The sequence below is a fragment of the Felis catus genome, chromosome B1 (assembly GCF_018350175.1).
Source record: "Felis catus isolate Fca126 chromosome B1, F.catus_Fca126_mat1.0, whole genome shotgun sequence".
Lineage (NCBI taxonomy): Eukaryota > Metazoa > Chordata > Mammalia > Carnivora > Felidae > Felis > Felis catus.
Genome location: NC_058371.1, coordinates 75,719,758 through 75,735,760, shown reverse-complemented (window position 1 = coordinate 75,735,760; position 16,003 = coordinate 75,719,758). Strand labels below are relative to the sequence as shown.

At 46.7% G+C, this 16,003-nt stretch overlaps 1 protein-coding gene across 6 annotated transcripts in view; it reads left to right on the top strand.

The window, feature by feature from the left end:
* The window catches only part of FHIP1A (FHF complex subunit HOOK interacting protein 1A), a 276,539-nt gene that overhangs the window by 253,937 nt on the left and 6,599 nt on the right, over positions 1-16,003 (top strand). For all 6 annotated transcript variants that reach the window (XM_045055776.1, XM_045055775.1, XM_045055774.1 and 3 more), the window contains 4 exons: positions 3,558-3,748; positions 6,896-8,041; positions 14,984-15,162; positions 15,522-15,660. In XM_045055776.1, the coding sequence (XP_044911711.1) occupies positions 3,558-3,748; positions 6,896-8,041; positions 14,984-15,162; positions 15,522-15,660 (1,655 nt within the window). The remainder of the gene's footprint in view (positions 1-3,557; positions 3,749-6,895; positions 8,042-14,983; positions 15,163-15,521; positions 15,661-16,003) is intronic.

Below are 16,003 nucleotides of genomic sequence, written 5' to 3'. Positions count from 1 at the left end.
CTCAGACTCATGTCCTGCGAGATCATGACCTGAGCTGAAATCGGGAGTCAGACACTTCACTGACTGAGCCACCCAGGCCCCCCCCCCCCGTTTTCGATTTGATAAAACCTCTGCTTCAGCCTATAGGGAATCTGTTTATTTGATTTACTCAGAAGAAAATTCTTAGTTTCTGCTGAAAATATGTGTTTGCAAAGTTGCAAATTCCCAATTACTCTTTATTCTAATATAATTTCCAGCTACCCACTGGTGATATTTGATAAATAGCTTTATTAGGTTTGATCCACTGTTCCATTTCTAAAAAATACTTCAAACAAAGAGCAGAAATCTATGTATATCAACTTAAATCATGAAATATGCTTGGTTGGAGCTGTAAGCAGTCATCAAGTTCCTGCAGTGTATCAAAGCATTGAAGCAGTTTCTTTCTTAAATAATTAATGATCAAAATAAGGAGATAATAAATCCTATGTGATATGAGTTTCCCTAGGCCTCACCAGCCAGTGAGATGAGAACAGTCCATCTCAACAACCACACGATGTATTCCTGGGTCTTCTGGCCTTCACCTGTCAACTAAGAACTTGGCCTTAGGGAGGGGTCTTAACCCATGGTCACAAGCAAGTGTGTCCACCACCACAGTTGCCACAGCAGTGCCTGGTGAGGCCCCTTTGGTTGGCGCCGTCTCCCTCTGCCCCTGCCTGGTCCCCACCTGAGAGCGCAGAGGTGCTGAGGTGCTGGCCCAGCACTGCCTTCCCTTGTGCCCTCAGGGCCAGAGCTGTGCCCTGTGTAGACAAGTGGGAGAAAGCCTCTCTCCTCTGCGTCATTGTCTGTCACCAAAGCATCTCTGCTCACAGAGATCCTTGTGGAAAGACCTCCTTCATGTTGCTACCTACAGCTTCTTTTTTAAAATGTTTGTTTATTTTTGAGAGAGACGCAGAGAGAGAGAGAGAGAGAGAGAGAGAGGAAATACGAAGCAGGCTCCAGGCTCTGAGCTGTCAGCACAGAGTCTGACGCGGGGCTCGAACTCACAAACTGTGAGATGATGACCTGAGCCGAAGTCAGAAGCTTAACTGACTGAGCCACCCTGGTGCCTCAACCTACAACTCCTGTTTCTTCTCCGCTAGTGCTCGGATCAAGACCCCAGAGCTGGGCCAAGAATTAGAACAGACCTGTCACCTTGCCCATATTGTCCTCCTCTCTTTCCTTTTTGTTTTTATGACCTTTGATATTCATACACTCGAATTTATGAAAGTCGATGCCACCACATCAGACCTGCGGGGAATGTCTGGATCTTGGTGATTCCAAGTTTAGGCTTCAGGAGTGTGTGGATTATATGCCCGTGCGTGTGGGGGAGAAGAGACTAGGAGCCTGTGGCAGAGTACTTGAAGAATGGTGTGGTGGTTCTTTTGGGAATGGGAGGGCTAAGTGGCAAATTTGTTTCACACTGTGAAAGTTACTAAGATCGTTCTTGTAAAGCACCATGAAAAGAATTCAGTCTTTTTTCCTCCTCGACTCAGGCTCTTGCCGTTGGTCAGTCATTAATGTAAACGTACCTTCCTCATTTGGATCAACAGGAAGTGGGAGACACAGCTTAGTTGTTCTCAGGCCTCCAGACACACCCTGAAAGTTGTCCTTCTATCTTTTTCACCGAATCCTTCATCATAGCTTGTTTTCTTCTGTACTGCCTCTTCCTCAAAAGCGAAAAACGGAAACAAAAACATTCTGGTTTATTGAAGATCATGGCTCAGGTCTTCGGGAATTGGCCCCTGTGTACGAGTGACACTTGGCTCTGGCTCTGGCATGCTGCCTCCATCCCGTTTTTTTTCCGTCTTTGTTTAAAGGAACAGTATTATTGCCACACACACCCCCCCCCCCCCGCTAAGAGTGTCAACCATTTAAACAAACTTTATTCCACCTGTGAAGCCCGTGGATGTGATCCCAGAGTGTCAGAACTGATTGCCCAGATTTTCTTATCTCTAGGTTCATAGTGATACTCAGGTATTTTTGATCACCCACGGAAAGCATTTTGTGTGCAGTGGGGCCTAGTGTTCCTTGGTGAGGCCTTGGCCACTGTGAAGTTGTGATTTATAAAAGAAATACATATTTGGTCCCTGTCCTGTCCTGTGTCTGGCACAGACCTCCTGAAACCCTTGGAATTTCCTACATGCTGAGAAGAACAAAGATGTGTTTGTTATGTTGATAAGGCCACTCCAGGACCCAAACCTGGGGATGGAGGCTGGTTGCCAGGAGACCCAACCATGTGATTAGCCGGTTACTTACAACTCTTGGTCCTACTCCCCTGACCTCCCGGGTTAAATCAGTCACCAACAGCCAGTGACTTAATCAACCGTGTCTCTGTAATAGAGCCTCCATAAAAATCCAAAAGGACCGGGTTCAGAAACCTTCCAGGTTGTTGAACACACAGAGATGTGGGGAGAACAATACCCGCGGAGAGAGCATGGAAGGTCTGCGCCCTCCCCCACACCCTGCCCTATGCATCTCCACCATCTGAGTGTTCCCCAGTTATATCCTTTTGTAATAAACTGGTGATCCAGGAAGTAAAATGTTGTTCTGAGTTCGGTGAGCCACTGCAGTGTATTATTTGATATCCAAGGAGGTTGTTGGAACCTCCCATTTATAGCAGGTTGGTCAGAAGCACAGGTGATAACCTTGGCCTGCGATGGTCATCTGAAGTGTGTGTGCGTGGGCGACAGTCATGTAGGACCGAACCCTTCACCTGTGGACGCTGTCTCCAGGTAGGTACGGTCAGAATTGAGTTGAATTGAAGGACACCCTGCTGGTGTCTAGAGCCTTGCTGGCTTGTTGGTGTTGGGACACCCCTTCTCCCTGTCCCCAGCTCCCATGTTGGAACTGGTGACCAGAATACCTTTCGCCGCCATATTTTCTCAGGGTCAACCACGAGAGTACGAGAGGGGGTTTGCACTGTGGAGTGGGTCTTTGCCTTTTCGTGCGGCTGCGGTCATTCGGCATCCACTACGAGCCAGAGTTTCTGGGACTATGAAACCAAACTGTTAAAGAAGTCCCCTGCTCTGGTAGCACGTTGTACTGAGTGTCTGAGTGTTCTGAGACGCTGAAATAATTGTGAGTCTAGGTACCCGTGCTTTAGGAGAGGGCAGTGAGCGTAGTGGAGGGCGGGAATAGCTCTGTCTTGGAGCAGGAAGCCCCGGAAGCCTTCCCAGAGAGGGTGACACTGAAGCTGGACCTTGCAGGATGACAAGACATCGGTGAGGCAGGGAACGGGGAGCACATTCCTAGTGAAGGTTACCGTGGGTGCAGACATGGAGGCAGAGCGATAGCGGACCCGGTGAGAGAGGAGGCAGTTCGTGAAGGTTGCAGCGTGAGGGCCCTCTGCAAGGGGGTGGTTCTGCCAGAAGAAGGAAGCCCTCCGCAGGTTTTACGCAAGCGAGTGAGCCCCGGGGGGCCGGTAGGATGGCTGGCTCGAGAGTGGGGAGAGGATGCATCATGCGTCCACCTCGGGCCATGACGAGTCCCGATGGGAGTGGATGTGGCAGACGCTGAATGCAGCCGTGTTGTCGTTACAGGTATCTGATCCCTTGCAACCACATGATGCTGAGTCAGAGGTGGGCCGTGAAGGAGAGAGACTGTTACTCTGTTTCTGCGGCCAAGCTGCTCGCCCTGACCCCCGTCTGCTGCTCCAGCGGGATCACCCTGACTCTTGGGAACCAGGAGAGGGACTATATTCTCTGGTCAAAGTGTACGCATGATAGTTCAGGTAAAAGGAACTCGCCTAGTGAATAATCTTGAAACAAAAAGGATGCCAGATGCCATTCCTCCTCTGGATATGTGTCTCTTTGGGTAGACAGGGAATAATGCAGTGAGCCCCATTTCATTAATGAATGACTCGGGGAGGGTCTTTTCTGCTTCGTCTTATAAAATTTTTTTAAATGTTTATTTATTTTAGAGAGAGAGACAGAGCTGGGGAGGGGCAGAGAGAGACACACACAGAATCCGAAGCAGGCTCCATGCTCCGAGCTGTCAGCACAGAGCCCTATGTGGGGCTCGAACTCACAAACCACGAGGTCATGACCTGAGCCGAAGTTGGATGCTTAACCGACTGAGCCACCCAGGCACCACCCACCAGACCTTTATTTTGACCAGGCTTTAGTGGCATCCTCAGAGTACATATATGAAAATATGTGCCACCATGTCTTTTTAAACAAAATGGGGGTAGAGATGTGGAGATGGTTGTAACTAAGATAGAATTAGTCCTTATTCTAATTTCTAAGATGACCCTTTGTGCGTGCTTGCCTGCCAATAATATATCATCATAAAGCTTGAAATTTGTGATGTGGCAACAATATCTGATTCATTTCGTTGACCTACTTAGGTTTTTTTTTTTTTGAGTTTATTTATTTATTTTGATAGAGAAGAGAGTATTCACTCAGGTGGGGGAGGGGCAGAGAGAGAGAGAGAGAGAGAGAGAGAGAGAGAATCAATCCCAAGCAGGGTCCATGCTGACAGCACGGGGTGGGAGCCGAGGAGTGCGGGGAAAAGCTTGATCCCAGGAATCATGAGATCATCACCTCAGCCAAAATCAAGAGTCGCAGAGTCAGATGCTTCACTGACTGAGCCACCCAGGTAACTCCGAGGGTTTTATTTGTTTTTAAATAAATCCTCTGGTTTTGTTTTGTTGTTGTTGTTGTTTGTTTTAATAGGAGTTATCGTACTCGTGCTATTTGCCAGTTACAGTTGATCTTGTCCAAGTAAAATTTATTTATTTATTGAGAGACACGGAGTGTGCAGGCAGCAGGGAGGGGCAGAGGGAGAGAGACTCGTAAGCAGGCTCCACCCTCAGCGTCGAGCCCCGCGTGGGGCTCCATCCCAGGACCCTGGGATCATGACCTGAGCTGAAATCAAGAGTCAATGCTCGGTTGACTGTGAGTCACCCAGGCCCTGCACAGGTAAAATTTAAATGGTCACCTATATCAACCTTGGCCCTCTGGCAGGCAGCTGAAACAAGCAGGCATTTGTTCATCTTCGGTGGCCAGAAGGCTCTTTCAGTTCAGGAACGTTCTGCCTTTCCTGTGACCGCTAGGGAAGAGTCCAACCCTGGTACTGACCCCGGTATTTCCAGTGTGTATTCTGATATCCCCCCAAACAATATCATCCTGTCTATCCAGGCACCATCCTGTTAGATAAAGTATATTTTCTCTAAGAGCTGGGCTACTTGACCAGGAAAATATCAGGGTGTTTGGTGTAGATGTAATTGTTACAAATTAAGGTGGTGGTATTCTTGGTCTTTAAATAAAGATACAGTGATCATGGAAATTAATAATTTACTTGGCAGTACAAGTTATTTTAAATGTATTTTCCTATTAGGTAAACTAGTCCAGATATCGTCTATTTTCCTACCAATAGTCATTTTTTAGAACATATTTGACAACTGATGTCTTTTTATTTACTAAGAAAGTTGTTTCAAGAATGATTCTGGGGGGAGCGCCTGGGTGGCTCAGTCGGTTAAGCGGCCGACTTCGGCTCAGGTCATGATCTCGCGGTCCGTGAGTTCGAGCCCCGCGTCGGGCTCTGTGCTGACAGCTCAGAGCCTGGAGCCTGTTTCCACTTCTGTGTCTCCCTCTCTCTGACCCTCCCCCATTCATGCTCTGTCTCTCTCTGTCTCAAAAATAAATAAAAACATTAAAAAAAAAATAAAAAAAAAAAAAGAATGATTCTGGGGCTGACCTTGCTGCATAATTCAAAATTTAAATTAAACAAGCGATTGTCGAATGCCTACAACTTGCCACATTCTTTCCCTGTATTCACATTTAATCCTTTGAAGAAAGTAGTATTTCCATTTTACACAGGAAGAAACATACTCAGAGGAGTTGACTTGTTCAAGGCTACACAGCTGATGGGTCCTCTGATTCCCAATTCCACATTCTTTCCACTCTCCCACTCTGGGATCGCCTTACAGTGGAGTGCCCTAATGGATGAACAGTGGCGTAGGTGGGTGGGTAGACAGGTAATGCAATTCATAATTCTGGTCTGGCCTGGTAGAGATTTAGATAATGAAGAGACAGGAAGCTTGCAAAGGTGTGGCATCGAACAAAGTGTGAACGGGGGTTGACGTGAGACAGCCTGTGCTTGAGTTGTGCTCTGCCCCTGACTAGTTGGGTGATCTTTTGTCTCTGAGCCTCAGTTTCTTTGCCTGTAAATGGAGAAAATGATATCTGCCATATAGGGCTGTTGGGAGGGGTAGTGTTGAAAAACCACCTGCCATGTAAGCTCTCCATTTAAGAAATGGTAGAGTTCATCGGGCTCTGTGCTGACACCTTGGAGCCTGGAGCCTGCTTCAGATTCTGCGTCTCCCTGTCTCTCTGCCCCTCTTCTGCTCATGCTCTGTCTCTCTGTCTCTCAAAAATAAATAAACATTAAAAAAAAAAAAAAAAGAAGAAGGAGAAAAGAAATGGTAGAGTTCTGGGGCACCTGGGTGGCTCAGTCGGTTAAGCGTCAGATTCTTGATTTTGGCTCAGGTCATGATCTCATGGTTTGTGGGACTGAGCCCCGCATCAGGCTCTGCACTGACAGTGTGGAGCCTGCTTGGGATTCTCTCTCTCTCTCCCTCTCTCTACCCCTCCTCTGCTCTCTCTCTCTCTCTCAAAATAAATAAAATAAACTTAAAAAAAAAATGGTGGAGTTCTAGGTCTCCTCTATGATTCTATAACTTCTATGAAGACAGACATTCTGTTCTTCTTAAAATCTAACCATTTTTTTACTCAGAAGTTAGTAGAACTAAAGTAGCTGGCGGGACAAAATCTTAGAAGCCAAATGAGTCACATCTGTGTCCACTACCTTTGTCTCCCCACCTGTTGTACGTGTAAGCAGGGGGCTCGTTCTGACTCGTTTCTGCCTCCCGTGGCAGGGGCCGTGGAGCAGCCAGTGCCCCAGGTGTCGTCTCCGTCGGCCTGCATCGTGGAGTACGGCAAAGCCCTGGACATCAGCTACCTGCAGTACCTGTGGGAGGCCCACACCAACATCCTCCGCTGCATGAGGGACTGCCGAGTCTGGTCCGCCCTGTACGACGGAGACTCCCCTGACCCGGAGACGTTTGTCCAGAGCCTGACGGAGGACAGCGTCGTCGGCTCCCCCTATCCTGTGTTCAGGCTCCCGCCGCAACTCCCCGGGAAGAGGGGCTCTCCGCCGCCTCCAGGAAAGGAGAAGAGCCACACGGAGCTGGAGTGGGATGACAGCTATGACACCGGCATCTCCTCAGGGGCGGACGTGGGCTCCCCCGGGCCTTATGATGATCTGGAGAATTCGGGCCCGCCGGCACCAGTCGACCCCCCCAGACACATCCAGGAGATGAAGAAGAACGCCATCCTGCTCTTCAAAGGGTCCTACATCGAAGAGTCTGACTTCCAGGATGATGTGATGGTGTACCGGCTGTGTGCCGAGAAGGACTCTGAGGACACTAGGAAGGTACAGGCGGAAACCGCCAGGCCCGCAAGCCAAGCCCAGACTGAGGTTCAGGGTCCCGCCCTGAACAACGGCCCCCTGCCCAGCCCTCCGTCAGGCACGGATTCAGAGGAGGAACACGGTAGGGACAATTCAGACCTGTTTCCAAATGCGTCCAAGGGACCGAAACAAGAAGAGGAGCTGGAAATAGCCCCGCAACCGAGCCCGGAGTTAGCGTCTCCCATCTCCGAGGCCGAACACGATTCAAAGCCGATGGTCATTAACCCAGGGGGTGAAGATTTCATCGCCCAGTATGACCAAATCATTAAAGAACTGGATTCGGGCCCCGAGGGCTTGACAGAAGAGAATTTCCCCTCGCCTGCTGTCTTGCATCTCAAGGGAGAGCAAGAGGGGAAGGAAGAAGAGAGCAAAGGAGAAAAGGAGGACGAAGAGGAGGAGGCCGGGGAGAAGGCCCTGGAAGAGGAGGACGACTTTGATTCTTTTATAGCAGACGCTCCCACCATCGACGCCGCGCCGTCCCCGTTTGGGGTGAGAGATGAGACTGCCTTTGCCAGTCAGCCTCCCGTGAGGACTCAGAGCACCCCGTTCACAGGTGATGATCTTCGCTCGCTTTCTGATTTCTGCTTTTGTAAGTACTTGGACGTATTGTAACGAGGAAGTACGGTAGGTGGAGGCAAGGAGCCTTGCCACTTTACCTAACAGAGGGGGGAAAGTGGATTTGTGAAGAGCACAGAGAGGTGGTTTCATGTTACCTTGTCATTCTAGCGGTCTTTTTTGGACCCCAGCCAATCAGAGGATGCATTTCACAGCTGGGTAACTGCTTCCCTTGATATGTGTGTGATAAAATACTAGGACTGATGAAACCACACAAAAATTCCAGTCTCAGTATTTGATAGCCTCATTTCCCTTAGTCTACTAATTTTTCTCCATGGCATGTGTTTTTATACAGAAGAAAGGTACGGTTTCCCCCACTAGAATCATAGGCTCCGCGAAGGCACAGGTGTTGGATTTTCTCTGCTCTTTCCCAGCACCTGAACAGAGAACAGAGCACAGGGCAGGTGCTCAGAATAGCTGCTGAATAAAGACAGCTGTATACACACGTCAGAGGCCATTGGAGCTAGGTATGCCTTTGCCCCGGAGCTCATTTCAGGTAATTGCAAAATCTTTACCCAAAAATAAGTAGAGTGGACCCCCATAAACCTGTAACTCTGCCAGCGAATGGGTGTGTTCCAGCATATACCCCTAACAACAGGTAGGAACCGAGTAAGAGCCCAAGGGATAGGTTAGGATATCAGACGCGTGGATTGGGGTGAGGAGTTATGATAGAAAACATCATTAAGTATTAGCCAGTAATATCTGAATCTGCAAATTGGGGTGCGGGGGGAATGGGCCCAGGGGGCTCATCAAACTCAGGGAAGGCTGGTGTGGGACCCCTGAGCAGTGTCTAGATAACCGGGAGAGATCCCCCCCTTTAGGGGCTGACACCGCAGAGGGACCCACAGCGACGTTGGAGTCAGGCCTGTGGGGGATTCCTGGCTGTAGCACTTCCAGCTCTTGAGATCCTAAACCCTCCCCTTTCTCCTGTGAGGACTGAATGGGAACCTCGGGGCGGGGTGTGTGTGTTGTTATCACTCTTACAGGCAGCCCCCGGCAGCCTTGGCTGAGGCTTGCCTTTCTCTGCCTGGCGGGGAGCAGCTTGGTGGGACCGGTCGTGCTCCACCTCCTCGGATCACCCCAAATAGATGAGATCACATTATCTTCCGGCCCAGTCTGGTAGGCTTCCTGTGATTTCAAGTGGCTCTTCCAGCCTCCTCCTGTATTTATTCATCTATTTACTGAGGCCTGAAGATTTATTTAAAGAGGGAGAGAGCTTTTAATTCCACAATTAAAAGGCTTGAGGTTCTAGTGGAGATAACATTTCAGTGTGAATGGGTTTTAATTAAAATTCAATCAGTCAGTCCATCAGAAGTAAGAAGGATTAGATAATCTCAGTTTGCCCAGGTGATAAGGGGAGGGGGCTGGGGATGGGGTGGGGAGCAGGAGGGCCCTGGCTGCGTGAAGGGGGGCAGAAGTAACCTACCACAAACCCGAATTTTGCCTGGGGCCTGCCCCATTTACTCTGGCCCAGCTGGAAATCCCCACTTTGCAGAGCTCTTGGGGGTGTGAGAGCCACCCAGGGCTAATGAGGGTTGCTCTTTAGAACTGAACGCTGGCTTTCTTGTGAAAGAGCTTCGTCCCTGGGAAATATGTAAATTGCGGAAACAAAGTATAGCTTAGGGCAAGAAGAAAAAGAGAATACAACACTTTATCAAATAACATCAGTGTTTTGCATAGGATACACCTGAGAACCAACAAAATGTTGTGAGTTTTTTTGATACATATAGGTAATTTTAACCAAAACTTTGCTTTTTTCCTCCTTTGAAATTTGTACACAGCTTCAGGAAACATCTTTTCTCTTTCCACGTATATAAACTTTGTAGTTTCCAAACTCCTGAGTGTGTTGTGTAGCAGTAAGCGTAACTTTTGTCTCTCTGTGGAATCCTGATTTCCACCGAAATGAATTTGCTTCTCAGGACGATCAAAGCATTCCATTTCATTTATCTAATTAACTCTATTTGTGCATTCAGCAGTCTTGTATTGATCTCCTAATATTTGGCAGGTTCTGTGCCAGGTACTAGGACAGAAAACTGAAGGGATTCACAGACTTGCAGAGGAGAGATCAAGAAAGAATTGTACTCAGTGGGAAAAGCATTATTTTCTTAAGTTTGTTTATTTTGAGAGAGAAAGAGACTCACAGAGTTGGGGGGGAGAGGTAGAGAGAGAGGGAGAGAGAATCCCAAGCAGGCTCCATGCTGTCAGAGTAGGGCCCGATGTGGGGCTTGATCCCACGACCCTGGGATCATGACTTGAGCCAAAATTAAGACTCAGACACTTAACCGACTGAGTCACCCAGGCGCTCCAAAGAAGTGCATTATTAGTGATTGTGTGTCACACGTCTTAGGGGAGCCCAGTGGGGGGGGGGAGTGGGAAAGACTTCACAGAAGAGGGGTACAAACAGCGGATAGAAGCTCTCAGGTTAAAGTGGCTCAGAATGATCGTCTGGGGAAGAGGAAACAACAGGCAGAAGACAAAGGAGCCTGACAGCGCAGGCACAGGTGTGACAGAGCGTGGATCCTGTGAGACAGTGAAGTGTCTGAGAGCGGAAGCCAGAAAGCTTGGTTGGTGCCACCTTATGGGGAGGGGGTCTTTGGGCCAAGCTGAGGAGCAGGGACCTTGCGCTGCTGGCACTGAAGAAACCCTGGAAGCGTCTGAGTTGGCAAGTGATGTGACTGGGTCTGTGTTCGAAAGGCCAGCCTAGAGTAATAGGGAGAGAGAGAGCAGGTGGGAGCCTGCTGTCACTGTGGCAGAATTCAGAATGCACTCATGCTCTGAGTTCTGTTCCTGGGAACGTCTCACAGTCTGTATTCACGCGTATGTGCCAAGATGTATTTACAAGGATGTCTGTTGAGGTGTTGTTTGTAATAGAAAAAGACTGGAAACAACCCAAATGTCCACTAGTAGGAGACTGTTTTACGAATGTAGTACCCATGGTGACTGACTAGCTTGCAGCCTTGTGCTGAATGCGACTGCTCTGTATGTGCTGCTATGGGACAGTCTCTAGGGTAGAGTGTTCGATGGAAAAGCAAGGTGCAGGACAGGGTGTGGAAGATGTCATCATTTGATCAAAAAAAAAAAAAAAAAGAACCAGGATACACACACACACACACACACACACACACACACACACACGTGTGTGCGGGCAGAGGCAAGGCAGTGTGTTGGTGAAAAGAAGCAGCACTGGAAACAGATGGGCTGGATTACAGTCGTGACTTTTCATTTATTGGCCACGTACACTTAGTGTTCTGCCTCATCGTTCAATGGGGATAAATAACCAACTTCGTAGGCTCCTGTAGAATATTTAAGTAAGTTGATACATGAAAAGTGTGGAACACTTAGAACACTGCCTGGCACATAGTGATTAGTAAATGTTTTAAATAATAATTCAGTTATTATTCTATTGTATATGTATTATTATATTCTATATATAATATATAGAATATATATAGAATATATACATTCTATATATATTCTATATATTCTCTCTCTATATATATATTTATATATATCTATATATTATCTATATATATATTCTATATATATAATATATATATATAGAATGCATATAGAATATATATAGAATATATATAGAATATATATATAGAATATATATATATTCTATATATATTCTATATATATTCTATATATATATTCTCTCTCTATATATTTATATATCTATATATATCTATATATCTATATCTATTCTATATATATAATATATAGAATATATATATATATTCTATTTTATATATATATATATATATATATTTATATATATATTTATATATATATATTTTTTATATATTTATATATATTTATATATATTTATATATATATATATTTATATATATTTATATATATATTTTATATATATAAATATATATATAGTTTATATATAAACTGAGTTTATATAAAGATATATATATATCTTTATAGTTCTGTACTGTTTGAAGAAAACTAAAAAAAAAAAAAATCATTTAAATCTCTACTAAAATAGAAAGACCATTGCTGGAGTCAAGACAAGCAACCATGGGACTCAGACCTCAGGCAGAGCTGGCAGAGAGGTGGCAGTGAAGGCCCACATTCAGGAGGTATTTCCAGCATGGGACCAGCAGAGCCGAGGCACGGAATTGATGGCCGCTCCATTCTTGGAGTTAGAGAAAAGAGGAGGAGCGGGCGGGTAGGGGGGGCAGGGGAAGAGGGCACATGAGAGGGGAGAGACGTGAATGACACGTTGTCTTGTTATTCTGAGAAATTAGTATTTGCTGGGTGGGGAGTTTGCCTGTCCTCCTAGAAGAAGAGAGGAAGAAAAAACACACTGTCCACCCCACCCCGCACACACACCTGTGGCTTTCTAAATTGTAGCTGAGTTTTTTCTGATTTTCAGCTGCTTAAGAGTTTCCCCTAGCAACTGTTTGTTGCCAAGCAGTTTTTTTTTAAGTGCTAGAAATCAACTAAGAATAAAAGAGGAATTTGAAAGGGTTTCATGGATGTTTCTTTTTGCACATGCCTAAGAAGTTGTAATTAATGTCATTAGTGGATTATGACAGTTGCTGGTCTTGACCTAACGTTCTATCATTCAGAACAGAGATGGTGATGCCACTCGCTCTCCACAGGGGGCTGGTCTGTTTCCCTCCCCTGTAGTAGCGGTAGACTGTGCCTGCTCTGCCCTGGGCACCTGCAAGGTCGGCACATCTCACGTGCATTGGATGGCTACACGGGCAAAGTACAGTCTCGGGCCATGGGAGGGCAGGGTTGGACTCTCATTAAGGACATGTGTTTGTTTATAGGGGATTCTATCTACCTCAAGGGACTGAATTCACCTGTCTTGGCTTCCTCTGGAGGAAAATAGATGCTGAGCCAGGGACTGCAGGGCAGCGGGGGAGGGGGTGGGAGGGGAAGAAAGGGAAGACCTGGCCGGGAGTCGGGGAGGATGAGGGCAGCAGCCTTCACCTTGTACCTCTACCTGAAAAGCTTGAATTGGGTTGTGATGCCTTCAGAAGAGTTACTAGTGACGTTTCCAGGGTTTTTGATGAAGCCTCTTTAAGGTGCTTTCAAAGTGGGATTCTCATCCAGTTTCTGAATGTGTTTGGCACACTCCCAGTTGTGTTTTGTGAGCAGGGCCTCTGCGAAGGCTCTCTACTCTGAGAGTTCATGGAACGCCTGTGTTGTGGAAAGTGAGGAGCTCTGTCCATCCCAGAGATGGGGAAGTTGAGGCTCATCCAAATACATGAGGGGGTAGTACCTTTCTGTTTGAGGCCCCAGTAGAAACATCCTCTGCAACCCCAGCGACAGGAATATTGCCATCATCCAGGGGTAAAGGGTTTAGGTTTGGTGTTCCCAATTCTCACAGATGGCTTCTCTTTTCTTGCAAAGGGTTTTACTGTCTTACACCACCAAGGCTTCTGAATAAAGCATCTTGTGGTAAAGTATGTTTTTGTTAAACTCGTATTAATGTTGGTGAAATCTTCGTAAGGCAGGTTTATTCATCAAGGGTGATGTGCTTTTGTTATAAAGATGCCGTGGTTTAGAGGCATCATCAATAGCTCCACTGGGGGAAATGCAGAATTCTCATTCATTTTGCTTAATGGACCGCTTTTATGGTAAAAATGGAAAATGTCTTCAAGTAATTTTATTAATGCCAGATTAATTTTTTTGATTTTCCCTGTCTTCAATGAATTCCCACATAAAGCACATTAATTTTCTCACGATCCAAATTAGTCAAAGCCTCCTTTTGCCTAATTATTTATGAACTACTTTTGCAGTCGTATAGATTTTCTTTCTTGAGGAACCTATGACACCTCAAACTATACCTCCCCAAATTGAGTCCCTCTTCTCCCTCCCTCGCCTGCTCCACCTGAAGATTAAAGTATTGTTACCCAGCTGCCCAATGCCATTAAAATTACAGCCCAGGCCTCATTCACCCCTGGTTTTTCTCTTCTTCCGATTCTTCCACATGGTGATATTTCACAAGACGGGATCTTTCTCTGGGTGCTTCTTGTGGATAGACAATCCCTGTTCCCATGTTGCTACTTGGCAAACATAGTTTGTGTGTTTGCTGTTCTTTACTAGCACAAAGGTTTTTTTGTTACTAAAACTTTTGCTGGTTTCTGATGTTTGTGTGAAGCCCTACAGTATGCGTCTTCATGAGGTGATTGAATATCATGGTTTTGAGCTCTGACAGTTCTGGATATACGGCAACGTTATGGAGTATATTTTAATTTTTTTAAAAATTTTTTTTAACGTTTATTTATTTTTGAGACAGAGAGAGACAGAGCATGAACGGGGGAGGGGCAGAGAGAGAGGGAGACACAGAATCGGAAACAGGCTCCAGGCTCTAAGCGGTCAGCACAGAGCCCGTATTTTAATTTTTTTTAATGTTTGTTTATTTTTGAAAGAGAGAAAGCTTGAGCAGGGGAGGGGGCAGGGAGAGGAGGGGGGGGACAAAGGATCTGAAGCAGGCTCTGCACTGACCGCAGCGAGCCCGACAGCGAGCCCGACGCAGGGCTCAAACTCACGAACCATGAGATCATGGCCTGAGCTGAAGTTGGACCCAAGTGCCCCGAAGTGTATCTTTAAAATTATGCTTCCTCTGACTTTTTTCAAGGTCTGTGATAATTTTCAAAGCATCAAAACTGCTCATAGAGTCAAAATACCAGCTCCCATGCACGTATCCCTGCTTTCTCCTGGTGGTGGTGGTTTGCTTCATGTTCTGCTTTGAGGCAGGAGAAGATCTGGCTCAATTTGCTGTTTCTGTATTTGATCTGCACCTGGCGGACCCGCGGTTTGGGAGCGGTGGCCCCAGTGCCTCCTGAGTTGTCAAGGAAAGATGTCATCTGTGCCGAGCCAGCCCTGATGCCTTGTGCTCTTCCTGCAGGCCCATTCATCAGCGTGGTCCTGTCAAAGCTGGAGAACATGCTGGAGAACTCTCTACATGTTAATTTGCTGCTTATCGGGATCATTACTCAGCTAGCCAGCTACCCGCAGCCTCTCCTGCGCTCCTTTCTGCTCAACACCAACATGGTCTTCCAGCCAAGTGTCCGCTCCCTCTATCAGGTACGTTAGCTGAGCCCATATCCATACCTGTTGATTTTATGGGTGCTAAGGAGAGGGCTGCTTCTCTCCTTTCCTCTGTTATTTTGTTGTTTTTCTAAAATCCCTCGGTTCTAATTCATTTGCTCTCCTTCCCCGTCCTATGACACCAGTTGTGTGGATTATTCTAGACAAACTGCAAAGCTTCATTTAGCTTGATGTTTCGAGGGCGCCCTACCAAGAACACCCAGGCAGTTAAAAACAAGCAAATGCCTGATATCATGAAAGTTCCGGCAGCGAGGGCTGTACCAGAAAGATGTATCGATAACTGAGGGTGGGATTCCATTGTGAAGCGTTAACATCATTAATGTCGCTTTTGACAGGTCCTTGCGTCTGTGAAAAACAAGATTGAGCAGTTTGCTTCTGTGGAGAGAGACTTCCCGGGGCTCCTCATACAAGCCCAGCAATACCTGCTCTTCCGAGTGGACATGTCTGACATGACCCCTGAGTCACTAACCAAAGGTAAGTCAGGTGTCTCCTCTGTGTCTCTCCTCCAACTGTTCTTCCGTTTCCCCAGCCTCCTGACTTGGCCTCACAGATGCTGTGCTGGCTCCTGGGCCTTAAAAGCATCTAAATACATCATCATTTTCCCCAACAGGGGAGAGCCGCCTCTTCGCGTTCTGAAACCTAAAGAAAAGTCTCCCCTGCTTGCACCTGGCCTGCTCCCGGCTGGGAGGGCTTAGTAGGACATTTGCTTGCCTCCCCGACAGTGGTCAGGGAGGAGTGCTGCGTGTTGTTGCTTGGCTAAAATAAATAACTTGGCGTGTGTGGGCCAGAAAGAGGCATTATGTGCACACCCTGAACC